Here is a 21608-nt window from a genome sequence, read left to right on the forward strand (position 1 = left end):
TCCCTTTTAAGCAGGAAACTAGCAAAACAGGGGGAAGGGAGGCCCATGACCTTCCTCCCACATGTGCTAGTTTTCTATTTATTTATTTCCCTTTCCTCTCTCCTCTTTTTTCAGGCCTTCATTTTGAATTGGCATGAACTGTTCTCCCACCTTTTACCCCCCTGGTGGTAGAAAGCAAGTCTGAAATGTGTGAATGGATTCTCCTGATAGAAATGAGAGAGATGGAACAGTACAAAAGTTCAAAGAGTAACACAGCCTGTTCATGCACGCAAACACCACCACCACCACCCCGGTGCTGTCCTTATCAGGCCACAAACAAGCACGCGTGAACTGGCCCATAGTTTGATGCAGCATGGAGAAACCACAAGCCTTGGCGGGACTCTTTGAGGTCCACCTAGCAGCTCACCTCCCGATTGTCCTAGAGAGACAAAATGTTCCCCACAAGGTGCTCCCCTCCCAACCGAGCCGGTGGCCCCTGTGGCTCTCAGGAAGAAACTCTTCTCTATAATAAAGGCATGGAAAGCCCCATTTATCACTCGGCAGGGAGCTTTTTAGAAGAAGAAAATGAAGACGAAGACGAAGAGGAGGAGGAGGAGGAGGAGAAAGCATGCGAGTACATCAGGGCAAGGGGAATAAAACAACTCTACACAGACAAGCAAACACAACAGAGATGACAGGCTGACAAGACAAAGACATACAACAGGCAGAGTCTGGGCGCTAGAGAGTTGGTGTTGGGTGTGTTGAGTGGCACCCTGGCGTGACAGGAGAAGGGCCTGGCAGTAGAATCTTGTTGAGGTTTTCCAGCTAAACAAATGCTCTGTCAGGCATCCCACATCCCCAAAGGCGAAAAGTAGACCCGATACAAGGCCCGTGTTGTTTCTGCATGACACTTGGTCTCTACGGTTGTTTTTCCAAAGGCATTTGCCATTCGCCTCTACTAAACACCAGTTTGGCCAAGAATCTATTCTAGTTCCGTAGCAAAGTGATCTGTCTCTTCTGGATCAAACTGATGCTGCCAAGGATCTGGTAGCTCTCCAACACTAGGTTTGTTGTCATTGTTGTCATTGTTGTTGCAATTTGTAGCAGGTTCGTCATTATCCCTTGACAAAGGTTTCTGCGTGTGTGCATTGTGAGAAATCCATATTTCTGTGAGAAGTTATGCAGATCACTTGGGGTAAAAGGTAGAATTCGGAGGAGGGATTTGAAGAGCAAGAAAGATCTATCAACAGGGAAGGATTCTGAGAAGCATCCAGATCCATGCATGCAAGGTAGCAACCAAGAAAGGGTTGGGCTGGTTAAGACACTAGGAAATCTTGGAGGGATCACAGTGGAGTCTGGTGACTTGGACTTCACAGAAGAAGAAGAGCGCTTTGGGTTTTAGTCTGAATTGTACAGAAATTGCCCAGGGATAGTGGCTATTTCAATCCCAAAATTTAACTTCTACAAGCCAATTTACTACTCCACAGATTTGATCCCTGGTCCCCTTAATTTAGGGTTGCCTATATCCCAATTTGCAACAGGTTTCAGGCCACTTTACAGATGCCAGATGAGTCTAGGGCATTTTGCACACACTCAGGTGCCTTACTACGGAGTGTTGATCTTTTCCCAAAAAGATCCTGATCACCAGGAAAAGAAAAAGACCCAGGAGAAGGTTGTACTATGCAGGGTTGAGGGTTCACCTGTTCACCTCAACTCATTGTACAAATAAGGCAAGAATTGCTTCACAGTTGGAATCAACAAATTGTAGAGTCGGAAGGCTGTACCAGGGGTCATGTAGTCTAACTCCTACCAATGCAAGAAATCTACAGGTATGACATCCATGGCTGGTAGCCACCCAGTCCCCATTTAACACACATACACGCCCATAAAGAAGAGTCCACCATTTTCCACAGACGTTTATTTCAGGTCTAACTATCAGGAAATGCTTCCCTGTGTTTTCTTAGACTCTCCATTTTGCTATTGTGACTTGCTTTTGTTTAGGTCTCTCCCGCTAGAACCAGAGACAACCACCTTGCTCCATCTTCATCAGGGCAGCCCTTCAAAGGTCTTCAACTTCTTGAAAATGAACCACTTCTCAATCTTATCTTCTCCAGACTAAACCTAGCCAATTTCCTCAACTTACCAGAACCCTTTACCTTTTTAGTTACCTTCCTGTGGACTCATTCTTGCTTGTCTGGTTTGTTCTTAAACGGTGGTGCAGACCAAGAAGTAGGGGTAGTAGTTGTGGCCTCACGCCTTTTCTTCTTCCTTCTTGCAGATAAGCCATTGCCCCAAAGAGGGGTGGGGGGCATTTTCGGAATCCTGGGTGTGGTGATCGCTGCTATTCTCATTGTCGGTGTCGCTGCTACTGTCTTCGTCATTTACAGACGGCAGCAAAAGAGCCGCACGGAAGCCGACAATGACCTGTGAGTACTCTTAACACCCTGCCACAAATTTGTTGCAAAGCAAGGAGAAGAATCACATTTATGATTCCATGGGGGTGACAGCTACCCATTGCACACATTATTACCGGTTGCACACAGCATTATCAGGTGGGCCCTCTTTGTGTTGCAAGACTGTGCTCAGCAGCCCAATAACTAAAGGAGGGGAGAGTGAGCTGTCCATGGTGCTGGTCTCCGAAGATTCAAGTCAAGAGCTGCCTAAAGCTCCTATCTATGGGATACAGGCAATGCACACCCAGCACAGAGAAATCAGTTTGGCCGGCTCTGTCCCTTCCTTTCTTCTCATTGGCTTTGAAGTCATTTAAGTGGCAAATCATTTTCCCATCTCCCTGTCCCAGGTTTGCAAGCTTTCATCTCATTTCCCCCTTTTCGACTAGGCTATCCAGTCCATTAAGAAAAAATCTACCTCCAGAGGGAATGCAAACATTTATTTCACTCTTTCTCTAGCTGCCTGTCCCCCATCTCTCACTCCTCCCTCGAGAGACTTGATGGCCTAAAAAGCCACTATTGTAGAAAAAGATGGCACAACCCATTTTGGTGCATTCACTGCCCTTCGGCACTCAAGCCTGACTCCACCCATTATTGATGCACTGCTGGTGCACATATCTTGGCTCAACTGTCCTTACACAAGGACATGTTCATTGCTGAGGCTCCAGGAATGCTTAATGGCATCGTGGGAGTGCACAGGATTGAGTCATAAGACCAGATCTGTCATTTCATGGATGAGGTTTTAAGCAGGCATCCATTCTCTGATGTCAACCAGGGAGAGGACTTGAGTCATGGGACTTGCTCTCAAGTTCAACTTAAGTCACACTGGCAACTCAGCTCAAAGTCCCCCCCCCCAATGGCATGGACTTGGCTGACAACTCAGAACCCACCGAACATCTCCCTTTTTTCTGGGGAAAAACCTTATTTTTCATCGGGATTTGGGTCTTGGTACCAAAGACTCGCATTCGGACCCTAACCCTTGCCAACATCCCGGCTGTCTACCCAGCTGACCCCTTCTTCTTTTTTCCTACAGCATTGACCTTCCCCCCTCCCACAAGCCGGCTCCTCCACCACCCAAGAGGAAGCAAGAGATGAAAAGTCACCTGACGGCTGAAGATATCCAGGTACCTCTCCCATCACTGGGCTTCTGCACCCCAGCCAGAGGTAGGATTCAGCGTTCATTTGTTGGAGCCATGTTGGCTTCCTTCTTTCAGGTTGCCAAATAGATTGAGGATGAAGCAAAGTAGATTCTTGTTTCCCAGGACAATCCATTCACTTAGACAGGAAATAGCCAACTTCCTAAAATCTGGAGGCCCCACATGGTCATCTGCGGACCTTGGACAGCCACATCCACTCTGGTGACTCCCTCTCTCATGACTGTGTCTTCTTCTGTAGGGGAACAGGTGGGCAGGCATTGTTCTCTCTGGCTTGTCTCATGCTCACAGATTTATCTTTGCACTTAGATGACCTCTTGAACTTTGCTTATCTCACCCACTACAGGTTGTGCACTTGGACAACATGAAAGAGCCAGAGGAGGAGATCCAGAAGTTGCCGCCACAACCCCCTTACTACGACATGGCTGCCACTGAACCTGCCCCGAACCCTGAGAAAATGGTAAGGACTGAGGGCACAAGGAGACTTGGTCTTCATCTATCTCCACATCTAACCCTCCTTTGAGCTTGGAAAACTGGCCTTTCTGGACTACAGTCCCCATGCTGGCAGATCGTTTCTGGGCATTGGGATCCTAAAAGGTAACTTTTCCAAGCAGGGCCTTCGTTCCATGCCTGTAGGTAGTCACTAAACAGGGGTCAGTTCACTGTTAATCCACTGGAGGGACACACTTCCTCCCGCAGTGGCTGGGACCCATCTCCCAGGTGAGCTACAAGGCCGGCCCTAAGATGGGACAGAATTCGGCAGCCACCCAGTGATGTGTTGAAGAAGAGTGCTATATATACCAGGTGGTCTGCATTGTATCCCCTCAGCTCAGCACTGACGTATTCCAGTGTTCCAGTTCCAGGTAGCCTGATTTGCATGATTATACAGATGAAGCAGATTATTAAAGTTTCAGTCAATCTGCAAATGAAGCACACTGAACATCACATTTTCCTCTCTACTATGGTATCTCAGCCTCCATAGCATGTATATAGCAACCAGCAGTCTACTTAACGATATAAAGCCATCCAGTGTAATAATCCAAACTCTGGGTTTCAAACTGGAAGATCCAAATGAAATCTCTCATCAGCCACCACCACCCCCCATTTAGCTAAGCCCACCTTGCAAGATCGTTGTGGAGACAAATGGGAAGGCAAGCCTCCTGTAAACCAGCTGTGCGCGAAGCTAGTGGAAAGAATAAAACAGCAATGTTAGCAATACCTTTTGCCACACATCTGGGCTCCGGGGATCCTTTCTCATTGCATCAGGGTGGTTTCTTCCATGTCGGTGTGTCCCATGAGCCTCTCCAAGAATATATAAGATGGGGATCTTTAACAGGATGGGCGTTATTCAGTATGCCTCTCTTTGAGCCTGGGAGAAATAACAGATATGTGTAACCAAGGAGAACCAACCCCAAGGGTTTGTTGGTTATTTGGGGGTACAGATGGAATGGTACTGGGAACCCCTAAAGGGCTACCCTAGACCTTCCCCCCCCAAAAAAAAACACTGCTCTGCATTCTCCCTACTGATCATTGCACTGTGCATTTTGCAAGATGGCCAGCAAAACCTCTGATGGTTGGCAAGATTTTCTTTGAAAACAGCAAGGACCGGCGAGGAGGAAGGCTGTGTTTGAGGGCCCCGGGGAGACATTTAGCTATAAGGCAACAGCAGGGCAGAGCGATGCTCGACAGTAAGCAGTGCCCTAGGCTGGGAAGACATTTGCACAGGGAGGGGAGAGAGAGAAAGGAAAGAAAGGAGAGAAAGGGGGGGGGGAGAGTCCTCTGGCAGCAGATGGGTTATCTGCCAACTGGAGTGTGCCAGTGCTTGACTGCTAAATGAGGACAGTGCTCCTTTTTTGCTTTTGCTTTTAAAAAAATACCTTGTTTTGTATGAATCAGTTTCAGCTCTGAACAGGAAGATGATAATGTAAGGCAGGAGGAACAGCAGGGAGATTAAGGGGGGTGGGGGTCAGTCAAAGCAAAAGCCTGTTTCGCCGAGGGGTGAGCAGGAGAAGGGAGGTGAATATAGAACAGGAGAGGTGAGGCTGCTGCTTTTCACAGCCGGAGATGGGCTTGGCAGAGCAATCTGTAAGAGGGAGAGTGCCTGGATGCTTGGCAGATCTGTGACATTCAGCATTCAAGACTGGCTAAGTACCTTGAGGAAGGGATTGGGTACTGCTAAGACCAGCCCTTAAACCCAGCCCATCTGCACCCCAGGACGGGCAATGCTGCTTTGGAAGAGCAGCACACATGCAGACGACAAGTACAAAAGGACTGGCTGATTGATGAAAAAGACACAAGCAACCTATCTGAGGCTTTTGACTTTCACAAGCCCACTTGGAGAAGAGGCAGCTGTCATGGTTTTATACAATTGAGAACATGCACATAATTTGCCCTCACACGTAAAGGCTGTCTCATGGTTTCTGGATTTGTGAGAATGACTTAAGTGTCTCTTGGGAGAAATCCTCCTGCTATTTTGCAGCTGAGGAGAGAAACACAGTGCTTCCTGGTTCCTGGTCAGGAGAATAAGAGAAGTGTGGGATTACACCCCTGTTCTACTCACCCTTACACCCTGCCAATAACAGATCGCCCTGGGAAGCCACATCCCAGTGCGGTCTGCATTACAGCTGAAGTTTTGGGTGCATTTGCTAGAAAAAGCTTAAGGAAATGACACCTGGGGAGTAGAGGTGAGACTGAATGGGGGAGAGAAGAGAAAATGGGAAAAAAGAAGCAGGCATGGAGACCAGAACATCACAGCTCTCTTGGGAAAACACAGCTTGGGCGTTCTTTACAGCCTTGTTGTAAGGACTGCAGCTTAGAAGCAAAGATCATGGCACACTTTAAAATGTGTGATAGGAATGCTAAAGAAGAAGAAGAGTCACCTTGTTGTATTTCCCCAAAAACTGTCTCCTCATTTGAAAAAGAAATGAGATTTAGTCCAAGGACGTGTAAATGTGTACTTGGTCCTTAGGGTGATGATCTCACACACCCAGGAGTGAGTTGACATTCCCAGGTTTGGTGGCAAGGGAGAGAGATAAGGGCTGGGAGCTTGGGACAGGTTATGCAAAGTTCGGATGAAGATCTGAAGAAGACCCTTCACCCTGGCACCATTTGGAGTCACTTGCCTCTTATTGCCTGATTAGAGAAGGCTCCCTGGAGTTTGCAGCAGGATCCCATCCTGGCCCCACCTGAAGACTTCTGGTGTTCGCTGGCAGTCTCCCATCCAAGGAATAGCCAGGCCAGTCCCTGCTTAGCAACCCAAACCTCCAGCTGATCCTAGTGGTGAAACAACTACATGGATTCAAATCTAAAGCTTTCAGAGGTATTGAAATTTTATCTTTCTCACTGAGCTGGTAAGTTTTCTAAGCTCAGGAAAAGTAACTTTTTCCCTCAGGCTCTGGGTTCACCTCAGCTAGAAGCCAGCCAAGCATCAAAATCTGTTTGAAAGGAAAATATACAACGATGATAAAAAGAAGAGAGGAAAAAACACATCTTCTGCCAGAATCAAGATGATTACAGAGTTGGTCTCCATCTTCCTGTGGTGTCCTCTTCTAATTGGACACCAAAACCCTCAGCTCAGGCCTTTCCCAACCACTTGCCTTCTTTCCTTCTGATCAGGGAAAGAAGACAGATGATGAATCAGTTTCCCTGACAGCAACAGGTACTTGCAACTCAGTTGTCAGATCCTGTGTTGTGAAGTCAGGAGGTTGCTTTGGGAGGAAGGATTATTATCAACTATTCTTGCTCTTTCATACTTGGGCAATGCACCTCCCTACCCTTGGCAGAGCACCTGAGGGAAGGTGACAATATATGCCACAGCTTTTTAAAACTCCTTGACGAAAGCAGAGATAGCTGTGCATCCTTTCTCTTCAATCCAGACAAAGCTGGCGGAGGGGAAATATGTTTAGAGGACATTATGAAGGAAGGAAGCTGGGACATTTTCCAATTTGTTCTGCCCATCTGACCACTTGGTTGGTTGGTTGGTTGGTTGGTTGGTTGGTTGGTTGGTTGGTTGGTTGGTTGGTTGGTTGGTTGGTTGGTTGGTTGGTTGGTTGGTTGGTTGGTTGGTTGGTTGGTTGGTTGGTTGGTTGGTTGGTTGGTCAGGCCCCTAGAACCTGCTGCAATATAACCTTGAGCCCAATGTACTGGCCCTCAGCCCCCATAATTTTAGTCCATACCAAGGACTCAGATAAATATGGCTCCTTTTTGGGTGGAGGCAACCCCTGATGGAACAAGGTATTCCAAAGTGGGCCCAAAGAATAGCTATGACCTACTGCTACAGATTCTTTTGCCTTCCCCCCCCCTTGGCCTTCTTGCGCCTTCAAATGGCTCCATGACAGGCTGAAATTCAACAGGTGGAGTTTGTGCTACTTCTGCCCAAGGGCTCCACCTAACATTGGGTGCTGTGAGGCAGGAGGTCCTTAAGAACAGCCAAGAAGAGAGCATCTTAAAGAAATTAGCATATCTTTCTGTTTTGAATCCCTGGGAAGAAGGTGCAAGTGGAAGATTCTTTGTGGTGTTGGTTTTCCTGCCCTTTTCAAACTGTGCAGGAATCAACGTAGACACCTCCAAATGCAGGACTTGGGCACAAATATGCTTTTGTCACTGGGAAAATTGCACAAAGTGCGTACATTAAGCTACATGTCTGTAAAAATATAGGAAAGAGTATATTGAAATATGCGGAAATGTCCATGGAACGTACGTGTGTGTGTGTGTGTGTGTGTGTGTGTGTGTGAGAGAGAGAGAGAGAGAGAGAGAGAGAGAGAGAGAGACCCCCATTTTGCAACCCAATATAAGGATGAGAAGCAAATATGGGTGGAATGGATAGAAAACCAAACATGCTTGCCCATGATCTGACCTGCACTGCCAAAGGCACCTTTCTGCTCTGAGATGTCCTCACATAATGTTGTCCCCACGCTGAAGTAAGATTTCATCACTGGCCCAGATAGTTGGAACTGAGGGGATAGATAGAGGGGATGCTATTTTGTCCTTGGCTTCAGGCAGCAAAACATCTGGGGCTGTCCCTGGCACTTCAGCACAGGGAAGAGCTTTCCCAATGCATTTCTGACTGCCTTGGAAACCTGTGCCATCAAGGTGGAAGAGTCTGTAGTCAAGGCACAGGGCAGAAGCATCCCTCTTTCCCACAGAAAAGAGAGTGTGACAGAGAGAGAAGTCCAGGATGTCACATGTGCCGTGAGAGGCCATTACTTTCCAAATCAGCCCTCCTAGCAACATGCTTTGAAGTGCTTGTTATGGAGCCATAAACTTCCTTGAATGGCTTCCCCACAGCTGGTAAACGGCTGTGCACCATTCTGAAAGAGAAGGGAGCTACTCTGGAATGAAATGCCTTTTGCATAATCTCTGCAGCAAGGTGGAAGCTCAACCAATGGGAGAACAGCGACGGGTCTGGAGACAGATGATCGCAAGGCGGGGGGATGGCTGCGTCGTGAATGGGAGACACATCAGGAGCATGAGTGATTTATTTTATTTTATTTGCAACCAGCACCAACGATGCAGTCTAAACTTCCCAGTCTTAAAGATGAGGAGGAAGAAGCCCCGTTGGTCACAGTCAGCTGCCCCACCCTCACCTTACAAGGTGCAAACATCTGGAGGCTAGTGACTCCCCATTGATGGGAGGGGAGAGAGTCATCTAAAACAGGCTTCAGTTTGCATGCACTGTCCAAGGTCCTGAATCTGAGACCCCAAACAGGCCAGGTTCTTGGATAGCTGCAAGGGCCCAAAACTCATACTGCCCCCATGAAACCGGCATCAGCAGCCTTCGCTAGAACAGCTCCTTGACCTTTCAGGTCAGCCCAGCTTTGCCCATTCTGGTTTTCAAGGTGGGGTGGTGTTATCTAGTACAAAGGAAGAGCAGAAGGCACCTTTACTTGGCATGATATTTTGGAATAGAGATGGGCTTTAACTGGTGGTTTCAGCAGTTCCTGCCAGTTTGTTTCCCAGATAGACATGTGTTCATCAGTTCCCAGTCCTCCAGTGGGCACACACCCAGAGGCAGTGCCCAGAGGAGGTGGGGAAGGGAAGTCAGGGGGTGCTGCCTCTGAGTGTCCACCTGCTGGAGGACGCAAGGCTGGGAACCACCAGACAGCTGTTTGGCCAGGAAACAAACCAGCACAAACTGGCAGAGTCGGTGGTTCATGCCCATCTCTGCTTTGGGAAGAACCACAAACGGTGTAACAATCAGTATGCGTAACGTGGATCTGCTCTATGACTTTGCCACAGATTCATCAGTAGGGTCTTGAGAAGGAGACAAGTCCACCACGTTTGACCTTTGGAAAACATCTGGAAAACAATATACAATCAGTAACATTCTTTGTAGGGGTTATATGTTTGCATGTTTCAAGAAATATACACACATGTGCATTTACACAGGCAGGCATACACATCTGCTTCCTTCCAAAAACAGCAGGCTACCTGTTTCCTTCTCCACTATCTTCCTCTGTTTAGAACTATTTTAAGAAAAGACCCTGGAAAAGACCCTGATGTTGGGAAAGTGTGAAGGCAATAGGGGAAGGGGATGACAGAGGACAAAATGGTTGGACAGTGTCATCAAAGCAACCAGCATGAGTTTGACCAAGCTCCGGGAGGCAGTGGAAGGCAGGAGGGCCTGGTGTGCTCTGGTCCATGGGGTCACGAAGAGTCGGACATGACTTAACAACTAAACAACAAAAAGAAAAAAATGGGGCAGAATTTGAGTGTTACACTCAAGTCTGTCACAACCAGAAACCCCGAAGTGGATTGGGTTCACTTCACCCAGCTCTGCAGGAGGGGGGTTGTGGTGCTCACAAAACCATGGGCAAATTAGACATGGGATCTATGAACAACAGTAATGGTTATCAGGCAGACTTTCAGATCTTGAGTATGATGTGAGTTGCCAGTTGTATTGTTCATTTTAAACCTGTTTTTATCTCTTTCCCACTATTGTTCTTGATTGTCTTCTTCACTCCCTCTCCCCCACCTGCCTCCCCACCCCCTCTCTGTCTCTTTCTTTCTTTCTTTCTTTCTTTCTTTCTTTCTTTCTTTCTTTCTTTCTTTCTTTCTTTCTTTCTTTCTTTCTTTCTTTCTTTCTTTCTTTCTTTCTTTCTTTCTTTCTTTCTTTCTTTTACTTTACTTTTTCTGTTTTGTGGCACGACTCCATCGGTTGTGTGCTCCGTCGATACCTGTTAATGTGTGTGTGTGTGTGTGTGTGTGTGTGTGTGCATCCCACCTCTCCCCACCTTTGTGTCTCCTCACATCACCCACCTCTGTCCTGCGTCTTGGTCACCTTCTTCCCTCCTTCCATTCCGCCCACCTCTCTTCCGACGTTTCCATGCCTTGCCGCTCTCTCATCTCCAGAACCCGAGCAACAGCAAGGACTCCGACGTCCAATACGCAGAGTTGGACACCTCCGCTCTGGCGACGTCGCCCAGCCCAAGGACTTCCATCCATGCTGGCGGAGACCTTGTCGAGTACGCAACCATCCAGGCTAACTTATGCTAACGCATGACACTGTAGGCCTTTCCCCCCTCAGATTCTGGCCTCAAGGTACACAAACAATCAAAGCACTGTTTTTCCAATGACTTTCTCCCCTTGTTTTTGTCTGTCTCTTCCTGTCCTGTCCTCCCTGCCTTCCCTGGCAAAACCTTGGGGGAAATCAATGTTCCCTGTGTTTCCAGACTTTCCTCTCCGCTTCCTGCTTTTCCCTGCCATGGGCGTGCATGCTCCTTGTAACGGATGGTTTCCCCTTTGGCGCTCAAAGCCAGCAACTCCGGACACTGGCTTTGCCTCATGCTTCATGCATGTAGCTCACAACAGCATGGCTTGTTTGGCTTTGGACAGTGGAAGAGAGGAGAAGAGAGGGCTGGGAAGCGGGAGCATTGCCTTGAAGAGAAAGCTTCTTCACCTTTCCAGGCAAAGAAGTATTGGGGGGGGGGGACTTGTGCTGAAGCTTTCTTAAGAGCGGAGGACAATGGGTCAGAGAAGGAGGAGGCTGGGTTTCCCAATCAGCCTCTATACCCAGAGTGAAAGGATGTTGGGACAAATGGCCAGAAAGAGAGAGGCTGATGTTGGGAAGACCACCGAAGAATGTAGTTGAGAGTGTTTCCCACTCTGTCGTCCTCATTTTCCTTGGCCAACTTTTTTGAAGGTCTGAACTATATAAGAGGGCATGCAAGGAAGATGGGTCAGTATGCACATTTGGCTTAACCAAGGGCTGGACTAGAGGGAGCCAGAAAGACATTTGAGGTTGAAGGTTCTCTGTTTCTTCAACCACCGGTGCTAGCTGGAGAGTCAAGGCGAGAAGGGCGAAGGACTTTGAACATGAGGGAGGAGCATCCATGCAAGTGGTTGATGCGGCTTTCCCAGCAGAATGCCCAGCAGCTACCGGAAAGGAATTTTCATGAAACAATGATTCTTGCTTGGAATTTGCTTTGAAACCTCAGAAATCCTGTCTTAATTGGGATTTTTTTTTTCATAGCATGCTTGGTTGCAGGCATTGCTGGCTATTGACATTCTAGAATGACAGGCGGTAATATGGTGAACTTGCTTTATCTGCATGATTTATAAGCCCTCCAGATTATTAAGTGCTCCTCTGTATTTAAATACTCTGAATGAAATCTGAAAGCTTCAACATTTCAAATATTGGAAAGGTGGGCAAATTTTGCATGTGTGGGATCACATATATCCCAAAGAGAGAAAACCCGGGAGGTCATATATATCACAAAGTTGAATGTAAATATTAGTACTAAATATGTTCTGATTGATGCGAAAGATGCTCCTGATAAATCAGGCAGTTATTTGCTTTACAAAAAAAAAAAAAAAAAGAATTAAGTTTGATGAAAGTATTGTACATTTTGGGTGCAAGTACTAAAAAAAATATTATCTGAAAGAGAAAGGGGAGGCGGTGGAGTCAGTTATGACATGAACATCTAGTCTCTAAAAACAAGGCTATGTGTGTTTTCAATTATCACTATTCAAAATATTTTGTCAGTTATTTAATTTATTTATTTGATTTATGGCAAAGAAAGACATGTTCTATGAAAAGGAAGGCAGATTTTTTTTTAATGGGAGTAATTAGTCCACTGAAACTCATGTGATTATTAAAAAGGGGGGAAATCATAAGGTGATAGCCTTAGTTTGTCAAAATCTTAGCAACCACAATTTGTTTTTTTTAAAAAATTCACCACTTGTCTAGGAGAAGGCAGAACCACTATATTTACCGTGTTCTACAGTCTGGGACCCTTCAGATAGACTGGACTACAACCCCCATCACAGTTGGTCATGCTGCTATGGCCATTCTGGGGAGCATGGGGGCTGAAGTCCAACATATGTGTAAGAATAAAGGCTGAGAACTTTGGTATACCCTTGAAAACTTGAGTACTCTTTGCTTTTGAAGGAACAGGGAAGATGAGGGAACAGGGAAAAGGAATTCCTCATTTCTGGTGGAATTCTGCAACAGAAGTTTAAAATAAAGCAGCAGCACCCTAGATTTGGTTGGAATTACGTTGGTCCACCCAGGAAAGAAGTTCTACCTGTAAGAAGGCAGATCTCAATGAGGGGAACTGAAAGCATGGCCCCACTCCTCCATGTACTGCAACAAGGGTGGCTGGCGAGTCCAATTCCACAGAGACTATGAATCGACTCCAAGTTTTAGTGCAGACTTTGAAAAAGCAACCCAAGCCTGGTCTTTAAAATAGCTGCAGCGCCATGGAGACCTTTGGTGAATTTTGGACAGAAACTGAAACTGGATTTACTAACCACCCTCCTCAACACATTATTTCAGACTGGCCTGCAGGGCTAGGGGAAGCCCTGCCTCAAGAAACACTGCCTTCTCCCCTGTTTTGAGAAGGCAGCTGTTTGACTCTGCTGCCATTCATTTCTCAAGCCATGGCTCCTCTGCCTCTGATAGCTCCTTGATCTGCCTGATATTGAGCAAGCTTTATTTCCATGGGCTGGCCTGCTCTGCCTCCAACCAGTTCTCCTGCTCAAGCTGGAGTTAAAGACAGGAATCACAAAGAGCCACACAACGTATTATTTTTTATTAGCCATAGGTTTTTGTGGTTGACCAACCCCCCCATGACAGCTTCTTCCAAAGAACATATTTTAGTCCTGAAGGTGTTTTGATCCAAACGGACTAACACCCATGCACCAATTTTCCCCCTTTAAAGGCAAGCTGAATATACAGTGGTGCCTGTGTATCCACGGGGTCAGTATCCACTGATTCATTGAATAAAATATTTAAAATATTAAAATATTGCCAAAGGTGATGTTACCAGATCTGGCCACTAGTGGGAGCCAAAGAGCATGCTATGTATAACGTTTGCTACAGAAATATATTTCTGTGATGTTGTCACCCACTAGAGGGAGCTCAAGATCAGACTATGTATATAGCATTCGCTATTGCAATAGCGTTTGCTAGAATCCACATTTTTCAGCATCTGTGGGGGGCTTGAAACCAATCCCCTGTGGATACGGGGATCCTAATGTAACCAACGTTGGCTAGCAATATTGGAGTCTGGTAGGACATTAAGAGGAACGAAGTCACCATCTCCACTCCATGTTCACACATCAGTTTGGAAGGCGACCCAAAAGTGTTTTCATAGATGACACTGGGTGTTTTTTGGAGGTGGGGTGGGGAATTAGAAGGGCATCTTTCCAAATCCTAGCTGCAGTGGATTTTTCAAGGAGGGCTAGTTCGAGGCTGGTGGAGGAAAGGGGAACGGTTTGCTTTGTGGGGCCCTCTCTCCTCGGAGCAAGAACAAAGAGGGAACCAAGTAGGGTCACATCAGCTGGGTGGGCCTCTCTCCCTGCCTGTAGCCCCCCTTTTATGACCCTGCTATGCCAGTAGAGCCTGCTGAGAGTGTGTTAGAAAGAGACCCATACCTGTAGGTCTGCTGCCAGCCCAACTCCAGTGGAGCAAAAGTAACTTCTCTGTTTTGTGATATCTCGCCTGCGTCCTGCTTTCAGGATGAGGATCAAGGTCTTCGTAGACGTAACGAGCGAGAGTGGACAGTAAGTTTTCTTTTTCTTTTCTTTTGCCCCTTCCTGGCAGACATCAGAAGTCGATAAAGTCACTTAAAAAAAACTAATTACAGCTTTTAGAAACCACTCACCCACCAGGTGGATTGTCTGACTTTTTGTACTTTTCCCATCCTCTGGTTCTAGAGCTTGGAAGGGAACAAGGTAGTGAGACTAGAAGAACAATCTCGTTGGGTCATCCCTATATCCTCCTTCTGGCAGTGGGATAGCCAGGTGATTTCAGGACTCTCAGGAGCAAATCAGATCATGGGCTTTCCTGTGTTGTCCTCCAACCCTTTCCCACTCAAGCAGCCGGTATTCCGTGGGACAGGATTCAGAGCTCTGAACATGGTTGTGCTGGCTGGTGCATGCTGGGAGTTGTTGTCCAAAAAGTTCACCTTTCCAAGCTTTGCCACTGATTCTTAAGGCACACGTTCCGTGTATCCCGTTGCAACCTATGCAGAAAGTTGGTACATGTGCTCAATAAATAAACAGGTGCCAGATAGTAGGGGTGGTTTTTTATTATTATTATTTTCTGTATTACAGATACCATAATGCTCCATTCTGGGAGCTCTACTTACTTTGCAGGCACCTTACAGACACCTAAATGTGAGGCACTTGGGGGGAAAGGACTAAACTGGAAGGCTTTGAGCCTTAGCTAGGCCTAGCTCTGCTCACGTTTCCTGTTCCTGGCCCAGTGCAAGCTGGGAGCTTTTTTTCTGAGCAGGAAGCTTGGGCAAAACTAGGCCTAGCTGAGCTTCAAAACCTTCTAATTTATGTCTTTCTCCCAGGTGAGCTGCATGTAAGTGTTTGTAAGCAGAGATGGGCACAAACTGGTTCGTCCCAGTTTGTCCCAGTTCACAAAGGCACCAGCACAGGTGCTGCTGCTCCTTTCCCCCACCTCCTTAGCCCATCAGCCATTCGCCAGGCCCAGCTTGCTTCCCCCCCCCCTACACACCTCTTTGGCCAATCTCCCAGTCACGAGCAAGAGCACAGACTTCTCTGCCCCGCCCTTTTCTCTTGAGTGGCAGATCAGCCCAGAGGGGCGGGGCAGAGAAGCCTGAGCTGTTGCCAGGACTGGAAGATCAGTCGAAGAGGTGCAGGAAACTATCACGGTGGACCTTGTGGGGGCTGATTGGGCCACTGGGACGAACCGGTTCGTGCCCATCTCTATTTGTAAGGCAGTTGTGCCTAACAAGGAGGGTGGAATCCAATCTCATTGGTGGTCCTTTTTGGTTCTTGATCTTCCGATGAGAACAAAGCAAGCCTAGAGCTTAGTGAGTCATGCAAAGAGACGGGAAAAAATTAACCAGTGTTCAGCTTTCCACAAGGCATGCTGGCTGGTGGATTGTGCCAGCTGTAGTTCATAAAAACCTATTTTTATCCGAAAGTAGTAAAACTTGCTACGCTCTTTATTGATTGATGTCACCTCAGGAAGAGCTGGGTGATCCAATCAATCTGATGGAGCCATTGGGTGGAATTGCCTGTCTTCCTTCAGCAGAAGCTGGATGGAAGCTGCCTTGTCCAGACCAGGGACATCATGCAGGGCCACAACGAGGTGTGTCTCCTCCATGTGTCAACAGTTCTGTTCCCAATTCCAAACTGCTGGTGTAAATGCAAGATCAAGGTCGCCGAGCAGATGACTGTTGACTTGCAATGCTCAAATCTGGGGGAAGGAATGAACTGATTTCTGGAGCAATCTGTTGCTCCATTTGATCAAATAGAAAGAGATGCCACCGAGAGATTTCATGAGCTTCTTGAAAACAACCTTCATGTTACTGATCCTGACAAATATTTGTGCTATTTGCCTGTTTGCCAGCACGAACAGCCACGAAGAGCCTAAAACACACTTCCCCCCCACCTCAATTTCCCCCTTCCCCCATTCTTGGCATTTCTCCCTGCACTCTGGGAATTTGCCCCTCGTGAAACAGATGAGATGAGATCCCCCCCTAATCCATTTTGGGAGGTCTCGCTTTTTATTATTATGATTCCAGAGGTGGGTGATTTTTATTGTGAGCGAAAGGATGGTAATCCTGCAAAATCCACATTTGGGAACCCTCCCAGTTCTTCTGAAGTAAGAAATAAAGCCAGTCAGATGGCTCTTTGAAAAAATGTAATCTCCTTGCAGTGAAATTTCCCAGCTGAAGCGTGTTCTGCAAAAACAGGAGCGTTAATCTTCTCTTAGGGCCGCTTTTAGAGATTTTCATTCCGCCCTTTTGAGAGTTTCCTATCCTTGCGGGGCAGAGAAACTCCAGACACCAGAAAAGGAGTGCACCGCTTACCCAGGATTCAGAAAAGATGGAAGAAAAGGTATTTATTTGGGTGAAAAAATCATTTATTTCCCCAGTGACGGAGAATAATGGGGTTCAACCCCAGGCTTATCTATGGCTGCGTTTCATCCTCCCCTACTGGTCCAAAGGGAGAACTACAGGCAGGTCAATCTGGGATACTGACATCACATCCCACAATCCTCCTGGGCCAGTCAGGTGATCTGCTCGGACAGCCAATCATGTGCCAATGGCTGCTATATAACTACAAGCGAGGTTGTATTGTCTCCTTTTTCAGAAGCTAGCTAGTGGAGGGGAGTTGCTTTCCACCTTATGGAACAATTACACAGAAAGGAAGATAAAAATTTTGTGAGGCTTTTTAAGATAGGTGTTTGGTCTAGGCAAGAGCTTTCCAGTGTCACATTCACTCCAAACAAGAAGAGTTAATCTGGAGTTTTTAAATTTTTCCCTCCATAGGCAATTCAAGTGGCCAACTGTTCCCTCTCAACAGCTAGCTAAGATTCAGAGCGGCTTGTTTCTTCCCTTCCTCTTGCATGATGTCTTCGGCTGGGAAAACCTTCTCCTGGTGCATTTTCGCACAGTTATTTAAATGCACAGGAGCCGTCGTGGATTGGTGATGGGGGTGTGGGGCTCCTCAACCTGAACATGTGCAAACCTGTCAAATGAAGGCCTTTTAAATCTGAATCTGCCAACTTGTTAAGAAAGGGCCTGCATCTTTTGACATTCCATTAAAAAAATAATAATAGCAACGAGGTAATTGAGCCTTGTGTGGGAATCGCTTTTTGGAGATAAAGGGCGAGAGCAGAAGGGGAGGAAGGAAAGGATTAAAAAAAGAACAGGGAAGGGAAGAGACACCGGTGCCAGTTAAATTTAATTAGCTCATTACCCTTAATTTAATTTCAAACTTTTGTTAAAAGGTAAATGAGGCTGCAGGAGGTTCGTGGAGGGACTGGCAAGAAGGAGGGCACACAGGCTGGCAGACATTTTAATAAACACAGCTTCTCCTTTCCTCGTCTTTCCACTTTCTCTTGGAAACCAATCAAGGGCCTCCGACAGGGAGCAGCTCAGCTCCAGAAACTGGACGGTGGACAAAAGCAGATGGCGAGAGAGAGCTTTCCCCTCAGCTCTGGCGGTTCAGGCGAGAGCCGCCAGATTGCAACCTGGAAGACAGGTCTAGACCTTTCTGAAGCCATCTCCAAGGCTGGCCTGCGACAGGCACGTCCAATGTTTTCACTGCGGTTGCCAAGTGACAGCCGAATGGACCAAAAAGGAAGCCCATTGAGGGGGCAGAAGTACAAGGATGGCAGTCATTTAGGGTTCCGGAGATATCAGATTCTGAGGACTCCCCGAACCCAACGACCCTCCTATTCCTTCAGGCTATTTCACTGACAAAAGACAACTCAGGCTATGTGAATAGTCCTCAAAAGGGTTTCCGTGGAGGTCAGAAGAGGAGACCAAGGCAGGAAATGGGGCATGAGTTAAGAAGTCAAGGAAAACAGGAACAATGGCAGAAAACCAACCCAGTATATCTCTCTTTTCTCCATCGAGGGCTGGTCTAGGTGGGTCAAAGTCCCACCACCTGCCCTTGATCCCAATTTCGCATTGCTGCTCATGCAATTTACTGGAATTCATATCCGCACTGCATTTTAAACAGAGATGTCTCAAGAAGCCACCCTCCTTTGGGCAATGTTTAAACTCCTGGCTAGAAATCAATTTTCCTGCTGGAGCTTCAATATGTATTCTGATAAAATGCTTACATGGTGTGCTAATTAAAAATAAACCTCCAGTCCAGAGGCTCTGAAATCGGCATAGGAAAGACCGTAGCGGTAAAATCTGCTACCTCCAAACAAATCCCAGAATGAGATTTTTTAAAAAATAAGCAGCCCAACGGTCTCATAAAGAAAGCACACACCACACACATGCATGCACAGAAAACTAGAGGGAAAAGGCAGAGATCACATCAGGTCAAACCTTGCATCATCTAGCTGAAAGGGAAGATACAAAACCTATCAGTGGCAAAGGGCGGAAATGCTCCACCGAGAAAAGTCCTAAAGTATTAAAGTAACTGGTGGTGCTCCTGTTTCAGGTGGAGGTCCATACCAACTGAAGTCCTGTTGTGTCCATTTCACCGCTCTGGCGTGGGGCAGTCACACATGTAATTATCAGCTCATTGCTGTCCACTGTGGATCATTGATAGCATCTGGGTGAAGGTGCCTTGGTCATAATTGTCATCAGATTCTCTGCAGAACAGAATCCCATGCCATGATGTCCATCCACCACATTATCTTCAAATGGTCACCCAACTCTACCTTCTCTCCACTCTCTGAAGGACATGCAGAAGCCCACAAGAAACATTACCCTCCCTCACCTTTTTTTTTTCCTATTTCCAAAACTTCTCCAAAGAGAGAATGATGCTCTAGCAGAGACCTCAGAAACGGCATCATTATGCTCTTCCTTCAGACAAAATTAAGGGGATGAAAATGGTTTGGCAGCCTTTAGCGGACATTCTGGCCTTCTTACCAACATCTATGACATGGTTTGTTTCTTTCCAGATCTTCATTTTAGGGTGGGGGGAAGCACCCAAAACAACAGGTAGTGGTATTTACACCACCATAAGTTTAAAAAAAAGTGTGGGGGGAACCAACCAGAATAAGGGGGAAAAACAGATCGTAATGTGGTAATGATTGTGACCTAGCTACTCAAAATGCTTACTACAGGCATTCATCCAGAAGTCATGCATGCATTCAATCCTAATAAAGTAATGTTTTCAATGAAGTTAAAGAATCTAGGCTTAGAACCGAAATCAGTCTGAGCCCTCCCTAAGGGTGTCCATGGAAGAGTTTGGGCTTTGTTGGACGGTGGAGCTGTCGTTTGATTTATCTTTTGGTGCCAGCAGCTCAATCTCCTACTGGTGCATTATTTTCAAGGTCTCCTTTCCTCAGCTTCCTCTACAGCTCTTTAACCCGCACCAATGCCCACTGGAATCCCAATGAGCTGTAATTATATCGCTCTACCTTGGAGACAACCAGAGGCTCTTTGCTCCATGCCTGCTGTCAGCCCTTAAATCAAACAAGCACTCCTGGGGTGGCCTGTTTTTTGCAAAGACGGTGCATGCCCCTATTTTTCACTTCTCCAAAGTGTGGTGTTAACTTCTCCTGAGCTTGCCTCGCAATAGCAAAGTGGAAACCTCCTTTTCCCCTTGCATAGAGAGCGCATTGCTCCCTTTTCCTTTCCTGTCCCTCTTGTTCTCTCATCTTTCTTGTGCTGTTTTCACTTTCCTGGAGCTGCACGGTGTCAAATCGGAACAGGAGGGGATGAGCATGAAGGATGCATGTGGGAGAGTGCATGTTCAGCCGCTACCAAAGGGTTGGACCATTGACCGCCATTGGCTGTAGAAAACGGTGCCTCTAGTAGGGCGGCTTTGAATGAATGTCTTGGTTTGTAGCCAATCTGCCTTTTGCATAAGCGAAACCGTTTGCAAACTATACTTTGCTATTATAGTCCAGGTCTTCCCATGGAGAGCCATTTACAAAGGAGGATAGAACAGAAGAACGGATGTAAGCGAAAGGTTAGGGAACAGTTCCTTGTTTAGTGTCTAAATTTAGAGCATGCCCTCTTTGGGAAAAGTGAGAGCTCTAAGCCATTTGTCTGCTGTTGAGTGAGCATCCAGGAAGATCTTTTTTTTCCAGGCAACCCCAAAAATGTGTGCTAAGAAGGACATAAATCCACCTGGTAGTCCTAATTAAAGTAGATACCTTGGTTCAATTGGACCATAAATCTTGATCTGCCGTTTGGCCATTGATTCAATGGTCTGGCTAGTTCAGCTAAGTAATTTTTACTAGGGCGGTGTTTTCCTACAGACCATGTCTTTTTAATCAGGCAAGAAAACTCATTTTAATTTAAGCACCAAACATAGGTTTGCTGTGGTCCAACACTTTATCTTGATGGAGGATGTCTCCTTGGCCACAGACCTCCTGAACCTGTTATCAATTCTCTCCTGGGAAAAGATTGTTGTAGATGGAGTTGCTTCAACTTTATTGCATTACAGTAATTGGATTCATCTAGTGAAGCTTCCAGGCCAGGTGGTCTTGAACCCAGATCTCTTTTTTCACCCATGCTACAATCCACCAAGAGCCCTAGAAGATGCTGTACACCTTGGACATGTCAGGTGCCAAAGTGGGAGGATTTGTTCTACTGAATTTCTTCTCAGAAATCGTGTAGCCTCATGGGGAATTATGCAGATGTTTTTCCCATGCAGGATGCTTTACATGGATGTCCTTTTTAAAACAAGTTAAAAGCTAGGCCACCTCTTCATGACAGCAACCCACCTCCTGAAATATTCTGATCAAATCTTGCAAGGGATAGAACAGACAAAATCAAGGCCATTAGATAAGACGTGCAGGTTTGACATTTGCTCCAGGGTTGAGTTTGGATCAAGTGGTTAGAAAGGAGTCAACAAACTTAGGTGGAGGAAGCAGCAGAAATGTCTTGACAGATGGGTGATGGCAAGGCAGTATCATCTAGGAGGTGAGTTTGTCACTATATATACACTCAACAGGAAGCTCATCTTGGCTGTGTTAACGAGTTCAACCCCATCTTGTAGCAATAAATCCCAGCCTTCCATTTATTTAAAGGCACTATTGGTAGCATTTTGGGGGCACTCGTTAACAATATGTTCTCTGAGTGGTATATAGGGAAAGAAAGAAAAGAATCATGATATGGAAGAT

The 21608-nt window shown here is 46.5% G+C and overlaps 1 protein-coding gene across 6 annotated transcripts in view; it reads left to right on the plus strand.

The window, feature by feature from the left end:
• Positions 1-21608, plus strand: part of NECTIN1 (nectin cell adhesion molecule 1) — a 161025-nt gene that overhangs the window by 135600 nt on the left and 3817 nt on the right. For 2 of the 6 annotated variants that reach the window (XM_072979261.2, XM_078379724.1), the window contains 4 exons: positions 2258-2405; positions 3463-3553; positions 3930-4043; positions 10934-11122. In XM_072979261.2, the coding sequence (XP_072835362.2) occupies positions 2258-2405; positions 3463-3553; positions 3930-4043; positions 10934-11077 (497 nt within the window). In that variant the 3' untranslated portion in view covers positions 11078-11122. Of the gene's footprint in view, positions 1-2257; positions 2406-3462; positions 3594-3929; positions 4044-10933; positions 11123-21608 lie in introns of all 6 variants that reach the window. The other 4 variants (XM_072979258.2, XM_072979259.2, XM_072979260.2 and 1 more) reach the window with 3 other exon arrangements.

Source organism: Pogona vitticeps, chromosome 8, assembly GCF_051106095.1.
Source record: "Pogona vitticeps strain Pit_001003342236 chromosome 8, PviZW2.1, whole genome shotgun sequence".
Classification (NCBI taxonomy): Eukaryota; Metazoa; Chordata; class Lepidosauria; order Squamata; family Agamidae; genus Pogona; species Pogona vitticeps.